Source organism: Oncorhynchus kisutch, linkage group LG14 (assembly GCF_002021735.2).
Source record: "Oncorhynchus kisutch isolate 150728-3 linkage group LG14, Okis_V2, whole genome shotgun sequence".
Lineage (NCBI taxonomy): Eukaryota > Metazoa > Chordata > Actinopteri > Salmoniformes > Salmonidae > Oncorhynchus > Oncorhynchus kisutch.
The window spans coordinates 10,713,588-10,730,035 of NC_034187.2; the positions used below are offsets into that span (position 1 = coordinate 10,713,588).

General features: G+C 42.3%; 1 protein-coding gene across 1 annotated transcript; it reads right to left on the reverse strand.

Moving 5' to 3' along the window:
* Positions 1-1,260: 1,260 nt before the first annotated feature.
* Positions 1,261-16,202, reverse strand: txlnbb (taxilin beta b). Its single transcript, XM_020478324.2, has 10 exons — positions 16,094-16,202; positions 14,168-14,408; positions 13,263-13,354; positions 10,183-10,353; positions 7,908-8,102; positions 5,734-5,853; positions 5,411-5,485; positions 5,048-5,140; positions 2,526-2,621; positions 1,261-2,030 (listed from the first exon to the last, which is right to left on the reverse strand). Exons 2-10 carry the CDS (start codon positions 14,397-14,399, stop codon positions 1,362-1,364), a joined length of 1,743 nt encoding a protein of 580 aa, XP_020333913.2. The 5' UTR covers positions 14,400-14,408; positions 16,094-16,202; the 3' UTR covers positions 1,261-1,361.
* Positions 16,203-16,448: the final 246 nt, after the last annotated feature.

Consider the following 16,448-nt stretch of genomic DNA (forward strand, 5'->3'; position numbering starts at 1 on the left):
ACTTGCTTGGGCCAAGAAACACGAGCAATGGAAATTAGACTGGTGGAAATCTGTCCTTTGGTCTGATGAGTCCAAATTTGAGATTTTTGGTTCCAACCGTCATGTCTTTGTGAGAGGCAAAATAGGTGAATGGGTGATCTCCGCATGTGTGGTTCCCACTGTGAAACTTGGAAAAGGAGGTGTGATGGTGATTTATTTAGAATTCAAGGCACACTTAACCAGCATGGCTACCACAGCATGCTGCAACGATATGCCATCCCATCTGGTTTGCGCTTAGTGGGACTATCATTTGTTTTTCAACAGGACAATGACCCAACACACCTCCAGGCTGTGTAAGGGCTATTTGACCAAGGAGAGTGATGGAGTGCTGCATCAGATGACTTGGCCTCCACAATCCCCCGACGTCAACCCAATTGAGATGATTTGGGATGAGTTGGACCGCAGAATGAAGGAAAAGCAGCCAACAAGTGCTCAGCATATGTGGGAACTCCTTCAAGACTGTTGGAAAAGCATTCCAGGTGAAGCTGGTTGAGAGAATGCCAAGAGTGTGCAAAGCTGTCATCAAGGCAAAGGGTGGCTACTTTGAAGAATCTCAAATCTCAAATATATTTTTTATTTGTTTAACACTTTTTTGGTTATTACTACATGATTCCATGTTGTTTCATAGTTTTGATGTCTTCACTATTATTCTACAATGTAGAACATTTAAAAAAAATAAAGAATAACACTTGAATGAGTAGGTGTGTCCAAACTTCTGACTGGTACTGTATATCAGCCTACTCCCAGCTGGATAAAGTCCTCAACCACATTCTGCATTTCCTTACATGTAGAGAGAGATAGAGAGCAATAACAGTAGATCATCTGTGTAACTTCTGTGTGTGCTGTTCAAAGGTTAATATAATGTGATGAATGAGATAAAGTTGATTATTACTACATGCATTGGCTCTAATAAAGTGGATCTCACAAAGGTGTTTACATTCAAAGTTAATGGTTCTCATTAGGAAAGGTAGCTATGCTAGATGTCTTACTGGTAGTTTCTCGTCCATAGTTCCTCAGCTTCCTTTTTCTTGTTCACAAAGAGGCTGGTGGTGAATAATAATCAATGTATTTTATTGTTTGTAAACATATCTGGTAATCACGTACAATAATAATAATTTAATCGATGTAGGCTAGAAGCTGCATCACCAGTGCCTGAAAGACTGGGCTTTAATTTAGTATCAGCACACAAGTGAATATAAATGATTTATGAATGGACAAGAACACGTTTTTATTGTTTATTGTTAAAAATTCCATTCAAACAAGTTATGATCACATGGTCTCCATCTCTGATTGTAACTTACTGTAACTACACCGACCCTAGTCTAGTCAACTGACTCCATATCCCTATCTCTCTGCTCCTGGGCTTCGTCTTCTTCAGCTGCTGCGGCAGAAGAAGAAGATGGGCTGGTGGTTTCCTCTGTCGTCTTTTCTCCGTTACACCCCTCTGTGTGATTCTTCTCTGGGGCCTTGGTTTCCTCGTTACTGGCCTCTGGGGCCTCAGTGTGTCCATGTGGCTCTGTGGTGGTCTCCTCCTCTTCCTCGTTGTCAAAGAATTCAGGCGGCACGACGTTGGAAAGGGTGAAGGACATTTGAATCTCCTGTAGACGGGCCTTCTGGGCTTTCAGGTCAGCCAGCTCTCTGGTCAGGGGGGTTGCAGGAGCGGGATTTTCAGTAGCAGGAGTTACGACTGCGGGGGTCTCTATAAGAATAGGGGTTACGACTGCGGGGGTCTCTATAGGAGCAGGGGTTTCAGGAGCAGGGGGTTCAGTAGCCCTGGGTTTTTCAGAGGGTGTCTCACTGGGCTTTTCAGTAGCAGGTACCCCTGGATTCTCCTTCTCTTTTGTCTCCACTACACTGGTGACAGCCGCTGGATTGGCCTCCTGGAGCTTATGAGAGAGACTGTTCCTCTCCTCCTGCAGTGCCCGGCACAGTTTCTCCAGCTTCTGAGTCTTCAAGGTGAACAGCTCAAACTCCTTCTCCTTCAAGGTTTTCTGAATGGGGTAAAAAGATACAGGGTGAGATTCGTCAAGATAAATCACAGCCATCATCCCAAATGTCCTTCTATTCCCTATGTGGTGTCTATAGCCAATAGGGCTATGGTCAAGAGTAGTGCACTGCACGAGGGAATAGGGTGCCATTTGGTACGCAAACACTATCTCCACCATGAGTCAAAGACGATCTACAGTCATATTTAAGTCTTTGTTGCTTGTTTGTCTTTCATTGGGGTGGCAGGGTAGCCTAGTGGTTAGAGCATTGGACTAGTAACTGAAAGGTTGCAAGTTCAAATCCCTGAGCTGAAAAGGTACAAAATCTGTCATTCTGCCCCTGAACAGGCAGTTAACCCACTGTTCCTAGGCCGTCATTGAAAATAAGAATTTGTTCTTAACTGACTTGCCTGGTTAAATACATTTAAAAAAATATGTCTTTGATAGAGGGGGAATATAAAAGCGCACTGGGTAATGGATGAAACATGTATGGTATCTTACGTCTGTGAGCATGTCGATAAGAGCTTTGTTGCAGCCCTCGAAACGGCTTTTCCATTGGATAGACTCCTTCTCCAGCTTCCTCATCTTCTTGGACATCTACAAGACAAAAAAAAAGACAGTTCAATTGAAAAGTAAGGGATAATCAACAAGGGGCTATGCGCTCTATGGAAAATAATGAACGACGTGGAAGGTATGTTCCACGACACGCTTGCAGAGTTCAACCAAACTTCCACAGAGTTGTATTATTTTCTAGAGAACGCATAGAGCCCAGAGTTGATTATCGCTGTTATACAATGGCTATAATTGAACACATTTGCCGCTAGAAATGTGTTCATTTGCAGGTAGAAATCTGTTAAACATCAACTGAAATAGCTCGCAAGTTTACTAGATATGACAGTAACTGTCAGCTGCCTTGGTTACCGAACAAACAGACTTGCTAGTTTAGCTAAACTAAACCAGCTGTCCTAGCTTGCTATTATGAATATCGAATTCGACAATGCCAATAATGTTTTCAATTCGACTTTTGCTTTCAAAAGCAGCTCAAACAAAGAACATGTAAGAATGAACTATTAGCCACCTACCGTGCATCTACCCTGCTTTATTTAAGAAATAAGGCAGGGGGGGGGGGGTATTGATCATATACCACAAAGCCATGAGGTGTCTTATTGCTATTATAAACTGGTTACCAACCTATTTAGAGAAGTAAAAAATAAATGCTTTGTCATACCTGTGGTATACTGTCTGATATACCACGCTGCTTTCCAGCCTCTGGATCTGACATATACAGACCCAGATTCGATCCCAGGCTGTGTCGCAGCCGGCTGTGACCGGGAGACCCATGAGGCGGCGCACAAATGGCCCAGCGTCATCCGGCTTAGGGGAGGGTTTGGCCTGCCAGGATGTCCTTGTCCCATTGTGCTCTAGTGACTCCTTATGGTGAGCCTGGTGCATGCATGCTGACTTCGGTCAACAACAGTTGTACGGTGTTTCCTCCAACACATTGGTGCAGGCTGGCTTCCGGGTTTAGCGAGCAGTGTGTCAAGAAGCAGTGCGGCTTGGCAGGGTCATGTTTTGGAGGCTCTCGTGGCTCTTGACCTTTGCCTCTCCCGAGTCCGTAGGGGAGTTGCAGCGATGGCACAAGACTGTAACTACCAATTGGATATTTTTTTAATTAAGAAAACACATTCCAGCCGGTGTCTATTCCACAAGTTACCACCGGCTATATCTATGATGTTAAAATGTCTATTTACAATCCACTGTCTCATCAGCCCAGCCAGGGAAATTATAAACTTGATCTCCACTATAAAAAGCATCTAGACATTATCTCACATTTCTTTTAGACTAACATTTAGTTTTCAACAGTGGAAATTTGTATAAACCTTGGTGTCTGTCTCTCCGACTTTTGCAACATTGTTTCAATATTCAAATTTGATCTCCAGTTGCCCCATAGTAATGAACGTGTCGGGACGAGACAGACAGGCAGGCAGCGTTTCTCAGCCAGTCAAAATCATGAATCAGCTGGCATCATTTATGGATATATACAAAGAAATGTTAATTGAAAAAAGGTTTAACAAAACCAAGTGCAGCTAGTTTGCAGTCTTTCCAGCTTCAGTTCGAAGTGATTGTGTTAGCTGTGTTGTTGGCTAGCTCCCCTGAACAACAGTGATTGTGTTAGCTGTGTTGTTGGCTAGCTCCCCTGAACAACAGTGATTGTGTTAGCTGTGTTGTTGGCTAGCTCCCCTGAACAACAGTGATTGTGTTAGCTGTGTTGTTGGCTAGCTCCCCTGAACAAGACAAGTGTGCAGATTTTCTATGCCACCCGAAATCGCACCTCATTAGGTCATTATTATGGATGTACCCAAATAAATGTCACTAGAAAACAGCTTAAACAAATGCAAATGCAGCTACTTAGCTTTTTTCTGGCTGTACTTTTTTTACGTGACTGTAAGTAGCTAGCAAGCAAGGGAAGAGAACGTTGCCAGCCAGTATGGCAATGTAACATTTAGAACCAACGACTGGGTCCCGTCCATAGATACAGAACAAAAAGACTGAACGACTGGGTCGTGTCTCTGGCAACCGTACCAATAGAACGAACGAACAGCCGGCTTTGGTAACAACCTTACATTTGTGAGTCGGGACTATATCTTTTGATTGAAATAGTATGAATAAATACATTAAAATAAAGTTTTTTATGAAAATATGTCAATTATTATTTGAATATGTTGGTAACCCGTTGCATGAAAGTGATAATGCCCACAAAGCCGGTGTTTGGAAGATATATTGGCACAGTTTGCTCTAACAACACCCATGCCAATATCCTCCAAACACCAGCTTCTCGGACATTGTCACTTCAATAATGCAAGCTCTAGAATGCCCTTAGAGCCAATCAGATATTAGTATTCAACAATGCCATGGTATAAATACATGGAATGTATTTGTGCCATGGCAACACCATTGGTGTCATAAGATTATACATAAGGTCATCACTATAGGAGATATACTGAGAGTAAGCCTTTGGCTACCTTCTCCATGTCCTGTCTGAAGCTGGCGTACACTCCATTGCTCTTTGACACCGTCCCCTGGATTTCATCAAACTTTTCGGAGTACATGGAAATCTGGAGGGAGAAATGAGAAAGTTAAGTGTGTGCAGCAGTATGTAAAAGAGAGAGAGAGAGGGTAGGGGATACAGACAGAGAGAAAGAGGGGAGAGAGAGAGAGGATAGGGGAGACAGACAGAGAGAGAAAGAGGGGAGAGAGAGAGAGGGTAGGGGAGACAGACAGAGAGAGAAAGAGGGGGGAGAGAGGGTAGGGGAGACAAACAGAGAGAAAGAGGAGAGAGAGAGAGAGGGAAGACAGACAGAGATAAAGAAACCGTCTCCATTTACCTGGGCCTGCATCCCTTCCTCTTGTTCTTTCAGAATCTGCACCTTCACCTGCGACCGTGCAGCCTTATTTATCAACTTAAAAAAATGTCAAATGAAAATATATCAGTTGTGAATTCTTTGCCTTGTCACTGAATAACATTTTTCCATTATGTTTTTTCATGTGTGTAGCTTATTCCATGCACTGATCTTCAATAATAGACAGCATATGAATACACTGTATGTGATGAAACGCTTCTCAGAGTCAATATGACCTGAAAATAAAATATTTTTAAATTGTGTAAAAATCTATTAAATCAGTCAAGTGCTGCAAGATGCTAACTTACGTGGTCTTTCTCTCGCTTGTGCTTCTCCTCTCCCGCTGCAATGATCATGTTTGCCTGTTCAAGTTTAGTTTCCAACAGCTTCTGCTGCAGGTCTCTATGTTTAAACACCTTTTCCAGGTTCTGTGAGGTAACAAGAGGTCGATTGGGTCACTTTCACTGAGACAAACACTACATGTTTTACACAGCGTTTCCACAGGTAAAGAGTGGCAATGGCTGGTTTGTATCATTGGTGTATTCCTAGTGGTAATATTTTTGCTTGAAATGTGAACTTTGACATCCCATAACCCGAGCCAAGCTCATCAGACACTAACAATAATGAGAAATGAGACAAATGAACCACTGAGCATGCCCTTGACTCAAGGAGGTGCAAGCTTATATTGTCACACAGTGACCCCTATTGTTGCATGGGCTTGTTGTGTTCAATCATGATGAGTTTCTATCTCAGTTGAGTATTGGATTGATTATAAGTGTGTGAAATGTGTGTGATGTAAAATTGTGTGTGATGTGAAGTGTGTGTGATGGATGTTAGAAAAAGACACAAATGTTGTGTACAATTTAATACTAACATTGTAACATTAGTTTTATTTTAAAGCATCTTTGAGATTATCATTGTAATGAAAAACACTATTTAAAATACATGTGTGATTGTGTGTTAATAGACAGTACCAGTCAAACGTTTGGACGCACTTACACATTCAAGTTTTTTTTGTGTGTTTAAAAAAAAACTATGTTTCTACATTGTAGAATAATATGAGATTCTTCAAAGTAGCCACCATTTGCCTTGATGACAGCTTTGCACACTCTTGGCATTCTCTCAACCAGCTTCATGAGGTAGTCACCTGGAATGCATTTAAATTAACAGGTGTGCCTTTTTAAGTTCATTTGTGGAATTTCTTTCCTTCCCAATGCATTGAGCCAATCAGTTGTGTTGTGACAAGGTAGGGGTGATATACAGAAGATAGCCCTATTTGGTAAAAGCAAAGAGAAAAGACAGTCCATCATTACTTGAAGACATGAAGGTCAGTCAATGCAGAAAATTTAAAGAACTTTTAAAGTTTCTTCAAGTGCAGTCGCAAAAATCATCAAGCTCTATGATGAAACTGGCTCTAATGAGGACCGCCACAGGAAAGGAAGACCCAGAGTTACCTCTGCTGCAGAGGATAAGTTCATTAGAGTTACCAGCCTCAGAAATTGCAGCCCAAATAAATGCTTCAGAGTTCAAGTAACAGACACATCTCAACATCAACTGTTCAGAGAAGCCTGCTTGAATCAGGCCTTCGTGGTTGAATTGCTGCAAAGAAACCACTACTAAAGGACACCCATAAGAATAATAGACTTGCTTGGGCCAAGAAACACAAGCAATGGACATTAGACAGGTGGAAATCTGTCCTTTGGTCTGATGAGTCCAAATTTGAGATTTTTGGTTCCAACCGCCGTGTCTTTGTGAGATGCAGAGTAGGTGAACAGATGATCTCTGCATGTGTGTTTCCCACCGTGAAGCATGGAGGGGGAGGTGTGATGTGTGGGGGTGTTTTGCTGGTGACACTGTCAGTGATTTATTTAGAATTCAAGGTACACTTAACCAGCATGGCTACCACAGCATTCTACAGCGATACACCATTCCATCTGGGTTGCACTTAGTGGGACTATCATTTGTTTTTCAACAGGACAATGACCCAAAACCCACCCTCCAGGCTGTGTAGGGGCTATTTGACCAAGGAGAGTGATGGAGCGCTGCATCAGATAATCTGGCCTCCACAATCATGCGACCTCAACCCAATTGAGATGGTTTGGGATAAGTTGGACCACAGAATGAAGGAAAAGCAGCCAACAAGTGCTCAGCATATGTGGGAACTCCTTCAAGACAGTTGAAATGCATTCCTCATGAAGCTGGTTGAGAGAATGCCAAGAGTGTGCAAAGCTGTTTTCAAGGCAAAGGATGGCTACTTTGAAGAATCTCAAATAGAAAATATATTTGGATTTGTTTAACACTTTTTTGGTTACTACATGATTCCATATGTGTTATTTCATAGTTTTGATGTCTTCACTATTATTCTACTATGAATAACATTGAATGAGTAGCTCTGTGCAAACATTTTACTGGTACTGTAAGTAAACACATTCAGTTTAAACTGCACTACAATATCCAGAACGTTTGTAACAGGGCTCCGTACCGCCTCTCTTGCGTCGTACTGGGAGATGAGGCTCTTGAGTTTCTCTGCCAGGTCACTGTTCTCCTGACACAGCTTGGTGTTGCGGGTACTGTGCTCCTCAATCTGGACCTGGATGTCCGTCAGCGTGCTCTGGAAGTGAGTGGTGATGTCCTTCCTCTTCAGGTCATCCTCCCTACACCTCTGGAGGGTCTCCTCCTGAACAATCACAGAATACAAGATGATGCACCATTAGGGTTTGTCCCCAATGGCACATTGGAAAAGTATGCCAGTTGGACTCCCAGACAAACTCATGTAAGGAGTGAATACACAGACAGTGTATTTACATACTAACCATACACCTGCCATATCATTTTAACTTAGTGAGGGCCACTGGTTGTTGCATCAGACCCGGATCAAATAAATAGGTAAAAGTATTTGAGATGCACTTTGATTTAGCTTGATGTTTGAACATTCAAGGCTAATCCATTGGTTTCATTTTAAAGGGCAAAGTAAATCAATAGCAGTTCAGGTATTTCAAAGTAGTATTTGATCTAATTCTGGTTGGCGGTACTAGTCAGTGAGAGGAGAGCCTCACCTTGGACATGTTACACAGAGTGTTATGGGTACTGAGGCACACTATATATACAAAAGTATGTGGACACCGGTTCAAATTAGTCGATTTGGCTATTTCAGCCACACCTGTTGTTGACAGGTGTATAAAATCGAGCACACCGCCATGCAATCTCCATAGACAAACATTGGCAGTAGAATGGCCTTACTGAAGAGCTCAGTGACTTTCAACGTAGCACTGTCATAGGATTCCACCTTTCCATCAAGTCAGTCACTCAAATTTATGCCCTGCTAGAGCTGTCCCAGTCAACTGTAAGTCCCGTTATTGTGACGTGGAAACGTGTAGGAGCAACAACGGCTAAGCCGCGAATTGGTAGGCCACACAAGCTCACAGAACGGGACCGCCGAGTACTGAAGCACGTATCACATAAAAATCGTCTGTCCTCGATTGCAACACTCCCGACCGTATTACAAACTGCCTCTGGAAGCAGCATCAACACAAGAACTGTTTGTCGGGAGCTTCATGAAATGGGTTTCCATGGCCGAGCAGCCGCACACAAGCCTAAGATTAACATGCTCAATGCCAAGCGTCGGCTGGAGTGGTGTAAAGCTCGCCGCCATTGGACTCTGGAGCAGTGGTTCTCTAGATTGATGAATCACGCTTCACAATCTGGCAGTCCAACGTACGAATCTGGGCTTGGCAGATGCCAGGAGAATAATGGTCTGGGGCTGTTTTTCATGGTTTGGGGTAGGCTCCTTAGTTCCAAATCTTAACACTACAGCATACAATGACATTCTAGACGATTCTGTGCTTGCAACTTTATGGCAACAGTTTGGCGAAGGCCCTTTCCTGTTTCAGCATAACAATGCCCCCGTGCACAAAGTGAGGTCCATACAGAAATGGTTTGTCGAGATCGGTGTGGAAGAACTTGACTGGCCTGCACAGAGCCCTAACCTCAACCTTATCGAACAAATTTGGGATGAATTGGAACTGCGAGCCAGGCCTAATCGCCCAACATCAGTGCCCAACCTCACTAATTTTCTTGTGGCTGAATGGAAGCAAGTCCCAGCAGCAATGTTCCTGTCAGGCGTGTGCGTACTTGTGGTGAAGTCAGGTGCAGGAGAGCAGAGAATTGTGAACAGGCGCACACTTTATTTCGGCAGGAGAAAGATTACAGACCGGCGCAGCTGCTTCAAAAACCTCCAGCCAACAATGCAAAGTGTAAAGCGCGCAAAAACAGTCACAAATCGTAAATGTTTAACAATTCAAACAAGCTTCGTGAAAATACACAGAAATAACGAACGCCAACCTGGCGCGTTATAAAACACTTAACACACAAACAATTTCACACAAAGACATGGAGGGGGGGGAACAGAGGAATAAATACATGCAGTGTGATTAGGGAATGTAAACCAGGTGTGCAAAACAAGACAATACAAATGGATAAATGAACAATGGAGCGGCGATGGCTAGAAAGCCGGTGACGTCGACCGCCAAACGCCGCACGAACAAGGAGAGGAGCCGACTTCGGCTGAAGTCGTGACAGTTCCAACATCTAGTGGAAAGCCTTCCCAGAAGAGTGGAGGCTGTTTAAGCAGCAAAAGGGGAACCAACTCCATATTAAAGACCCATGATTTTGGAATGAGATGTTCGACAGGCAGGTGTCCACATACTTTTGTAGTGTAGTGTCATGTAGTGTAAATCATGCTACAATGAGAGGCTCACCTTGAGGGTCTTGTTGTGTCTCTGCAGCTCCCTACACAGGGACTCCAACTTGCTGCGGGCCAGAACAGCCCTGCTGTGTTCACTCTGGAGCTGGTCCTTCTCTTTCATCACCTGGAGAAGCTTCTTCTGCAGAAACTTCAGCTGCTTCTGGTCACCCCGGTGCTCATCCAGCTACACACACACACACACACACACACACACACACACACACAAATAAAGACACAGAAACACAAACCCACACAAATACATCATTTTTCCTCTTCACAAACAAAACAAATCTATGTAGTATAAAGTGCATTCAGAAAGTATTCAGACCCCTTAACTTTTTCCACATTTTGTTACGTTACAGCCTTTTTTTTCTCATCAATCTACACAATTACCCATAATGACAAAGCGAGAAAAAAAAAGCTTTTTTTGCTAATAAAAAACAGAAATACATTTTTTACATCAGTATTCAGACCCTTTGCTAAAAAAAATCTAAATTGAGCTCAGGTGCATCCTGTTTCCATTGATCATCCTTGAGATGTTTCTGCAACTTGATTAGAATCCACCTTTGGTAAATTCAATTGATTGGACATGATTTGGAAAGATTATTTGGAAAGGCACACATCTGTCTATATAATATCCCACAGTTGAAAATGCATGTCAGAGCAAAAACCAAGCCATGAGTTTGGATGAATTGTCCGTAGAGCTCCGAGTCAGGATTGTGTCAAGGCACAGATCTGGGGAAGGGTATCAAAACATTTCTGCAGCATTGAAGGTCCCAAAAACACAGTGGCCTCCATCATTCTTAAATGGAAGAAGTTTGGAACCACCAAGACTCTTCCTAGAGCTGGCCGCCCGGCCAAACTGAGCAATCTGGGGAGAAGGGCCTTGGTCAGTGAGGTGACGAAAAGCCTGACCGTCACTCTAGAGTCAGCTCTAGAGTTCCTCTGTGGAGATGGGAGAACCTTCCAGAAGGACAACCATCTCTGCAGCACTCCACCAATCAGGCATTTAGGGTAGAGTGGCCAGATGGAAGCCACTCCTCAGTAAAATGCACACAATAGCCTGCTTGGAGTTTGCCAAAAGGTACCTCTCAGACCATGAGAAACAAGATTCTCTGGTCTGATGAAACCAAGATTGAACTCTTCGGCTTGAGTGCCAAGCGTCATGTCTTGAGGAAACCTGGCACCATCCCTACAGTGAACCATGGTGGTAGCAGCATCATGCTGTGGGGATGTTGTTCAGAGGCAGGGACTGGGAGACTAGTCAGGATTGAGGGAAGGATGAATGGAACAAAGAGATCCTTGATGAAAACCTGCTCCAGAGCGCTCAGGACCTCAGAATGGGGCAAAGGTTCAGCTTCCAACGGGACAACAACCCTAAGCACACAGCCAAGACAATGCAGGAGTGACTTCAAGTCTCTGAATGTCCTTGAGTGGCCCAGACAGATCCCGGACTTGAATCCAATCTAACATCTCTGGAGAGACGTGAAAATAGCTGTGAAAAAGGGGTACAAAAAAAATTATTTAAAAAAAAAATGTAAATAAGAAAATTACTGTACAGTGACGCTGTACAGTGACGCTCCCCATCCAACCTGACAGAGCTTTAGAGGATGTACAGAGAAGAATGGCAAAAACTCCCCAAATACAGGTGTGCTGAGCTTGTAGCTTCATACCCAAGAAGACTCGAGGCTGTAATTGCTGCCAAAGGTGTTTCAACAAAGTACTGAGTAAAGGGACTGAATACTCATGTAAATGTGATATTTCGTTTATATGCAAAAATGTCTAAAAAACTGTTTTCACTTTGTCATTATGGGGTATTGTGTGTAGATTGATGAGGGGGAAAAACGATTTAATCCATTTTACAATAAGTCTGTAACGTAACAAAATGTGGAAAAGGTCAAGTGGTCTGAATACTTTCTGAATCCACTGTACGTCTAGACCAGAGATGGCCCACCTTTTGAAAACCCTCTGATAAAATGTTATATTTATTTGGAATCAGTCTCTGTTTAATGTTGCGAAATATAATAGTAGAATACACAAGGTGCAATTTCGAAATGTTGTTGTGCATCAGCAGTTCTCTCTTGTTATGTCAGTCACTGATAGTCACTCAATTAACCCATGTCAGCTAATTTTTTTTAGATCAGTACGTTAGTCTAGCGGCAAGCTATCTTAATTTGGTAATCCCGGTTGAATTACCACCCGGGGGGCCTGGATTGATTTTATTAGTCAGTCTCACTCAGATATCACACTAAAAACTACAAACATTTCTCTCCGCTGTCATGACGTGCCCTGTGGGAAGGATCATATCTCTCTCTCTCTCTCTCTCTCTCTCTCTCTCTCTCTCTCTCTCTCTCTCTCTCGAACTGCCACACCCCTTCACACAGGGTGTGAACAGTCTTTAGACATAGTTTCAAGCTTTTTGGATATAAAGAGAATCTTTATGGAACAAAACAAACATTTATTGTGTGACTGGGAGTCTCGTGAGTGCAAACATACAAAGATCATCAAAGGTAAGCGATTATTTTTATTGCTTTTCTGACTTTCGTGACCAATCTACTTTGCTGCTAGCTGTTTGTAATGTTTTGTCTGCTGAGAGCTGTCCTCACATAATCTCATGGTTTGCTTACACCGTAAAGCTTTTTTTTAAATCTGACACGCCAGGTGGATTAACAACAAGCTAAGCTGTGTTTTGGTACATTGCACTTGTGATTTCATGAAAATAAAATATTTTTAGTTATTTAATTTTAATTTGGCGCTCTGCAATTCACCGGATGTTGATGAAAAGGATCCCGCGAAAGGGATCGGTGCTCCAAGATTAAAAAACAACAAGAAAATGATGCCATCTGGTTTGCTTAATACAAGGAACTTGAAATTATTTATACTTTTACTTTTACTTTTGCTACTTAAGTATATTTAAAAACAAATACTTTTAGACTTTTACTAAAGTAGTATTTTACTGGGTAACTTTCACTTTTACTTGAGTCATTTTCTATTAAGATATCTTTACTTTTACTCAAGTATGACAATTGGTTACTTTTTCCATCAGCACTAACTCTGAAGCATGGATCAACACTGCCTCATGGACCCGCTCACCAGCTCAGCATGTTTCTTGATGATGGCCTCCAGTTTCTGCTCTGGAGTGCCGAGCTTGTTCAAACTCTGCATCAATAGCATGGCCTCTTTACCTGAACAGAGATCGTGTTAGAGTACAGTTAATAACACAAAAACTATTGACACACTGTAACACTAGAACTATTGATACACTGTAACACTAGAACTATTGATACACTGTAACACTAGAACTATTGATACACTGTAACACTAGAACTATTGATACACTGTAACACTGGAACTATTGATACACTGTAACACTAGAACTATTGATACACTGTAACACTAGAACTATTGACACACTGTAACACTAGAACTATTGATACACTGTAACACTGGAACTATTGATACACTGTAACACTATAACTATTGATACACTGTAACACTGGAACTATTGATACACTGTAACACTAGAACTATTGATATACTGTAACACTGGAACTATTGATACACTGTAACACTAGAACTATTGACACACTGTAACACTATAACTATTGATACACTGTAACACTAGAACTATTGATACACTGTAACACTAGAACTATTGATACACTGTAACACTAGAACTATTGATACACTGTAACACTAGAACTATTGATACACTGTAACACTAGAACTATTGATACACTGTAACACTAGAACTATTGATACACTGTAACACTAGAACTATTTACACACTGTAACACTAGAACTATTGACACACTGTAACACTAGAACTATTGACACACTGTAACACTAGAACTATTGATGCACTGTAACACTAGAACCATTGACACACTGTAACACTAGAACTATTGACACACTGTAACACTAGAACTATTGATACACTGTAACACTAGAACTATTGATGCTGAACAGAACCAAAGAAGAAGAAGAAAAGAACCCACCAAGGCTTTTCAGCATCTTCTTCTCTAGTTTCTGTTCCTTGGCGGAGCTCTTCTTAGTGACCTGCTCCTTCAGCGCCTCCTCTTCCACGTCCTCCTGCTCCGTGGGCTCCTCACTGGCCTCCTGGTAGGTACTGATGATGTCCTCTAGCTGCTTGCTCAGGTCCTCTGTCAAGTCCACCTGACCCTGACCCTGGGCTGGCTCCCCCTGGCCACTCACCTGACAAGTCTCCATTCTGATAGACTAGCAACGAGAGAGAGAATGATACAGCATATAATTAGAATGACTAAAACGAATGTGGTTATATTCTAGTTCAATGTTCCCATGAAGGATGGTCATTAATGAGACAAGACCTAGAGACTATGCGCTATTACACAAACTCACAATGCAAATCCCCCGATTGGTTCCTCATGCTCGGGTAATAAAAGCAATAAAATACGCTGAGTGTACAAAACATTAGGAACACCTTCCTAATATTGAGTTGCACTCTCCTTTTGCACTCAGAACAGCCTTAAGTAGTTGGGCATGGATTCTATAAGGTGTCGAAAGTGTTCCACAGGGATGCTGGTCCATGTTGACTCCAATGCTTCCCACATTTGAGTCTAGTCGGCTGGATGTCCTTTAGGTGGAGGACCATTCTCGATACACACGGGAAACTGTTGAGCGTGAAAAACCCAGCAGCGTTGCAGTTCTTGACACACTCAAATCGGTGCACCTGGCACCTACTACCATACCCCTGTTCAAAGGCACTTAAATATTTTGTCTTCCCCATTCACCCTCTGAATGACACACGTGCACAATCCAGGTCTCAGTTGTCTCAAGGCTTAAAAATCTTTACTTAACCTGTCTCCTCCCCTTCGTCTACACTGATTGAAGTGGGTTTAACAAGTGACATCAATAAGGGATCATAGCTTTCACCTGAATTCACCTGGTCAGTCTATGTCATGGAAAGAGCATGTGTTCCTAATGTTTTGTCCACTCAGTGTATACTAATATACTTCTACTATTATACTACTGTATAAGGGGAAAACATTCAAGCCAAGGTCAATCCAAACTTCAACAGAATAGCTTTAACATAATTTCCAATATTATTACAACTGTTTTCTCTTGATTTGTATCTATTTAATGACCCTAAATTACATAGTCAATCAGATTCACAACTTAAAATATATCAACTGAAGTCTGGTGGTAGAGCTTGACTGTGGCCTGTTTATGTGCATATAATTAGTCTGCTGCCTGGGTGCAAAGCCTCTACTCATTCTCCACTTCCCGCTGCTCAGTGCTTTCACAGGCAGAGCTGAGTTGTCAGAGCACTTACCACCTGTTCTGGGCACACATGCTATTTTAGGAACTTCTTTATATGGTCATGTTATTTATTTCTTTCAAAACCTCACTTTAGTTGGTGTAAATTGTAGTAATATATGGATTGATGAAACTAATACCAGCACTTGAAATACCCAGAACAGGTGAGTACACAACAGAGTTGCAGTTGCATTTTACCCAGAAGTAGTAACACATCTATTTGTATTGTAATACTATATTCCACAGCTTCCTGTCTAAAAATGGGACACTTTTGCATGTGTATGTATTTCTAATGAATCTTTCAGATAGAGCAGTGTGATTGGCCATCGCCCTCCAAGCAGCCTGCCTAATCCATTCCACCAATGACTTTTGGAACCGAACACTAATTTGATACAACAGTAGGCCTATATTGTACTTGACAAGTTCATGTAAAAATGTCAAAGAACAAACTACTTCACAAATATGACGAATCTGTTACCCAAAAAATACAAATAGCTTATCCAAAATACTTTCAAATAATCCCCACAATGCCACAGGAAGACAAGAAACAAACACCCATGAAAATAGTTCTGTCTACATCCCACCCAAAACACAAAACGCATATGAGATATTGAAATGATTCTTACCGGAAGGTCCTGGAAGGTCTTACCAGAAGGTCCTGGGTATATGAGAAAGACAAGGAGAAATGAGAAGGAGGAAAATAGTGAGAGAGAGAGGGGGGGGAGGGGGGGTCTGGCCCACATATAGAACAGCTGTGAAAAGACCTCAAAATAAACCCCAGGGACACAACTGACACCAACACAGAGAGAGGGACAGGGGAACATACTGACACCAACACAGAGAGAGGGACAGGGGAACATACTGACACCAACACAGAGAGAGGGACAGGGGAACATACTGACACCAACACAGAGAGAGGGACAGGGACACAACTGACACCAACACAGAGAGAGGGACAGGGGAACCTACTGACACCAACAC

Bases quoted from the DNA above. Each gene is read 5' to 3' on its own strand.
- txlnbb (XM_020478324.2), bottom strand. From the start codon at position 14,399: ATGGAGACTTGTCAGGTGAGTGGCCAGGGGGAGCCAGCCCAGGGTCAG. The intron at 13,355-14,167 runs GTGGGTTCTTTT...ATCTCTGTTCAG, and splicing joins GAAGATGCTGAAAAGCCTTG to GTAAAGAGGCCATGCTATTG. The intron at 5,854-7,907 runs GTACGGAGCCCT...GTTACCTCACAG, and splicing joins AGTACGACGCAAGAGAGGCG to AACCTGGAAAAGGTGTTTAA.